The sequence below is a fragment of the Calliphora vicina genome, chromosome 2 (genome assembly GCF_958450345.1).
Source record: "Calliphora vicina chromosome 2, idCalVici1.1, whole genome shotgun sequence".
NCBI classification, from domain to species: Eukaryota; Metazoa; Arthropoda; class Insecta; order Diptera; family Calliphoridae; genus Calliphora; species Calliphora vicina.
The window spans coordinates 30,349,357-30,354,293 of NC_088781.1; the positions used below are offsets into that span (position 1 = coordinate 30,349,357).

Consider the following 4,937-nt stretch of genomic DNA (forward strand, 5'->3'; position numbering starts at 1 on the left):
ATCCTGTTACCTGGTTAGATCGTACATTAATTTCAATGATTGGAGCATTATTTATGATCCACATAAATCCCACAAAACATCAGATCTCAGCAACGCATTAAATGAGCTTACAACAATAAATTAGCTTTATTTGTGAAAATACAAAAAACATTTAAGGGAAAACATTAGAATATAATAAATAATAACATAGTTTTTTAATAACAAATTTAATTTATATTTAAACAGATGAAAACATTTACAACCAACAAAAAAGCACACATTATAATAATATTAAATATAACAATAGAATTTAAAATATAAACACACTTAAATTTATACATAATACATAAATATATTACAAACAAAACCAAATTAAAAATGTAACAGATAAGTATTGTGCTTTAAAAGAAGAAAGGAAATTAAAAAAGAAGAAAAAAAAACTTATTGTTAAATATTTAGAAAAAAAAACTTTATTAACAAAATTCTGTTTTATGAAAACTTATTTTGACAAAAAACGATTTTTAGATATTAAATATATATAATTCAACAACTTTACAAAAAACTAAAAAAAACCAACAAGAACAGTCTGCATTTTATGCTAAATAAAATTAAAAAACTTTAAACTTTTTTGAAATATTTACATATAACTTAATGAATATATATAAACAATCTTTATTTTTATTATTTTTTTTTTAAATTTTTGTATATTTAAAGCATTCATTCATTTTAGTATTAATAAATCAATTAATTTATGAAAAATCTATTTTTATTTTTTGTTTGTCTTTTTTTTATAATATTGTTAATTTTATTTTAGATTTAAATAAAAAACAACAATTTTTGTACTTTTTATAATAATATAATAAAAAAAATAACCTGTTTTTATGTGTTATTATAAAAAATATTATTTAACAATTTGTTAATTACGTTTTATATTATTTTTTATAAACAATACATATAAACAATAACAACTGCAACTAATATTTACGACAATTTTTTTGGAATTAAATATATTTTAGGTATTTATTAATAAATAAATAATTACAACAGATTTTGTGTGTGCGTGTGTGTTTTTTATAATTAAACAAGCAAAGTAGAATTAATTAAAAGCAAAATTGAAACAAAAGTAATATATATAAATTCTTAATATAGATAGAAAGAATTATTTATATTCATCAAAACAATAATTATAAAAATAATAATGAATGTTGTCTGTGAGGAAATAAATTGTAAAAGAAATTGGTTATACTAAATAAAACTAAATATTTGTCAAAAAAATAAAACAGATGGAAATAATTTTGATTGTATTACTTATCTGCAAAAGAAGAGGTGAAATCGTTCATATCTGATAGAAGGGTTCTTCTCATTTAACAATTTAATCATATCGTTAGCTTAGTGATCAAGCGTTTCGAAGTTCACTTTTTTATTTAGATTTTAGAATATGTATTTGCTTAGAAACAGTTTACAGTTATTTCGTTTTTTTTTCTTGTTGTTATACTGTGGTATGTAAAAGTGCTGACTGACCACTTTGTATTGCAAACGAGACACATATAAACAATTCCATTTTTTTCAAACTCCAAAATTATTATTTAGTAAAATGGAATCGAGTATAAAACAAAGTTATTACATATCTTATATATAAATAGGCCATACGTTTTTTGTGGTACAATTTTAAGTATGTTATTGTCCACCAATATTGATGAAACTTATATGGTTTAAAAGGTTATTTTCTCTAGATGTGCACAATATAAATTTTTTTAAAAAATTCTTTCCATAAAAGTGGTAAAAAGCGTTTTAAATTTGCTTGAAAAACAAAAACAACATGTTTATGCACATTTATGCATTTGTACACACACTGAAAAATATTTTTGCATATATGTACTCAAAAGTAACTGTATAACATCGTTATTAGTGGTCGAATTTTGACCACCAGGAGGTCCTAGTAATAATAATAGCGCCAAAATTGTTTTAACGTTAACCATAAATTTCATGTCATATTGCATAATATTCTAATATTTTACAATGGTTTGAAAATTTTGTTATTCAGGCATGTGATGAAAAACTGTCGTTTTCAAACTGAAATCAATCTCAAAAACTATTTAGGTTTGATGAATTTCGATTGATTTCATATTCAATTTTTGTTTCATTCCGTATCATTTTTATAGAAAATAACAACAAAATAAGCAACTCTCTCTCCATTTGTTTACCTTAATTAATATGAAAATTTTATTTTGATAAATTCCCTTTGAAACAAATTCAAATTTGAAACTAATATGACAACATGATTCAAACAAACACATCATCACACCTTTTGTCGTTTTGAAATCGTTTTTCATCACAAACTGATTGCCTTCTTTCAAGCTAAAAAAGTCCTAAAATAATACTACCCCGTATGCTATGTTTATTAGGGTGGGTCAATTTTTTTCACGAAAAATCGTATAGCAGAAACGCATTCTGAGGAAAATTCTAAGAAATATTCCCCAAGAAACCATAGCACACTGTGGTAAATCACAAATCTAGCTGGACAAAATTAAAAAATAAATGTCTGGCAACATTCCTTCTGATCATTTAATTAGCTTCTCAATACAATAGGGAACTGTATTTCATGTTTTGTTTTTTTGGTTTTTAGCTCCGATTAGGAAAAACTAAGCTTTAATTAAAGTCAGTTGTTGTCAACAGGTACATTAAGATTTCAAAGAGAAGTGTATTTTTTGTGTGACTTTGGTTTATGATTAAAAAGGGCTACGGTGGGTGATTTTATTGTCATAATTTTTTTATATTATTATTAAGCTCCATTTCAAGGAAATATTCAACAATTTTCATTTAATTATTTCCATTGTAACTATTAAAAAAACATTTTTTGTGAGAAGATCAGAAATTGGAAAAAATAAAATATTTCCTTTTTTCAAGTAGAGTAAAGCTGTTTATTCCGCATAGTTCCGCTGTAAAACTATATTTGGGTTAGTTAATCTGTCAAGTGTTCATTCACTTTAAGGTAAATCAAAAACATCTTGCGCATTTTTGCGACCGCCATACATTTTTTTTCACTTTTCCAGTATGACCTACACAAAGAAAAAATAAAATATTTCCTTTTTTCAAGTAGAGTTAAAGCTGTTTTTTATTCCGGATACTTCCGGTGTAAATCTATATTGAGTTAATCTTTCAAGTGTTCACTTCAAGGTAAATCAAAAACATCTTGCGCAAAAACAAAAACAAAAAAACAAAAATACATTGCGAAAAAAAAGTTGGTTTTTTATAATCGTTTATATATTTGAACTCATTTTTTATATGATTCATAAGTGAGAAGTGAACCTAACGTGATTTATTAATTTTGTCCAGTTAGATTTGCGATCTACCACACTGTGCATAGGTCTAAAATCAAATCCTATCTTGCGCATTTCGTCTTTTATTCAATGATATTTCAGTATTTATTTTCTTTTAAATAGTTTTTTTTTATTGCATAAAAGACGAAATGCTCAAGATAGGATTTGATTTTAGACCTATGGTTTCTTGAGGAAACTTTCTTAGAATTTCCCTTAGATTGCGTTTCTGCTATACGATTTTTTACTTTTTGATCATCCATACAAATCGAAGTGTTTGTTTTGGCCTGGATGTCGAGTATGCAATTTGCATTTTATTGAAGGCAAATAGACAAATTAGTTTTTCTTACCATTTTGAATCATTTTGGAACAAAATTGAAATCAAAGTGCAGAAAAGTTGGTATCGCAAACACACACATCAGGTGTTGCAAAGCTTTGGTTGATCCATAACTGTCCCAAACATATATATAGAAAAAACGCCTGCACAAAATCCAGACTTTAATGTAATTGAGCATCTTTGGGAGGAATTAGCTAGGAGAGTGCATCAAATAAAATTTAACATGTTAGTTCAGCTAGAAGAGTCCTTACTGGAAGCATGGAACTGAACAGAGCCGGAAGTGTGCCAAAACTTGGTAAAATCGGTTATAAAGCGATTTCGGCCATTCCAGACAACAAAGGATATGTTGATCGTACACTGGAATACCTAATTTAACTTTGTCCGATTATGTGTTGAGAGCAAGAAATTGAGTTATTTTGGTTTTTCTGCAAAAATTTACAATTTCAATTATGCAAATTTTAATTTTTGTTATTTTTTAGATATACAGTAGTACGAATTATTATATATTAAGTGTGTTCGCGTACTTTCCAGTAAAAATTATCCAGTAACTTTAATTTAGAGCGTAAAAATATATTTAACTCAATCTAAAAAAATATCCAAAAAGTACGCGAAATAAGTTTTATTTTATTATAAATCAATTTAAAACGTTTGTTTGTGTTGTTATTTTTTTACTTCTTTCTTTGCAAGACTTGTAAATTGTGTTAATTTTCAACTTTTTTGTTGTGTTGTTTATTTATTTACATTTGCAACAACAATTTGTTTTAAACATATTTTTCATGTTGATATTTTTTACTGTACAAAAAATGTCCAGTAAAAAATATCATGTTCTTTCTCTATCTACGAACTGTCACTTTTAACACACTCTTTCTCTCTCGTTACAATTTTTTAAAAGTAAACGAACGAATCCCGTAACTTCAGTGATAATTTGTACAAATTATTACAAATTATCAAGAACGCGAACACAACTATTGTCAGGCCCTTTCGTAGTACCGAAAAATTCGTATTATTGAATGAACAACGAACGCATTATTTTTATGTTCCAATTCAAATAATTCACATAACAAATATTTAAGTGAAACTCATTTTACTTGCGCAATAATTATTAATCTCTTCCCAACAACAAAACAGCATGCTAAATTTTCTCCTCCTTAATCCGACATTACCTCTGGCATCTACAAACACAAGAGACTTGCGCAACTCTAAATTGCCTAGTGTGAAAGGGGTCTTCTAACAAACCACCATATTCGTACTATCGCATAGAAAAAATGCCCATCTATTTTCGTCAATGCAAAAATTCTGCCATA

At 26.2% G+C, this 4,937-nt stretch overlaps 1 protein-coding gene across 1 annotated transcript in view; it reads left to right on the forward strand.

The window, feature by feature from the left end:
• Hydr2 (abhydrolase domain-containing protein 2) overlaps positions 1–1,272 on the forward strand; it is a 31,135-nt gene extending 29,863 nt beyond the window's left edge. Inside the window, exon 7 of the mRNA XM_065501096.1 lies at positions 1–1,272. This exon is cut by the window's left edge and continues 81 nt beyond it. Within this exon, the coding sequence (XP_065357168.1) occupies positions 1–101 (101 nt within the window). The 3' untranslated portion in view covers positions 102–1,272.
• Positions 1,273–4,937: the final 3,665 nt, after the last annotated feature.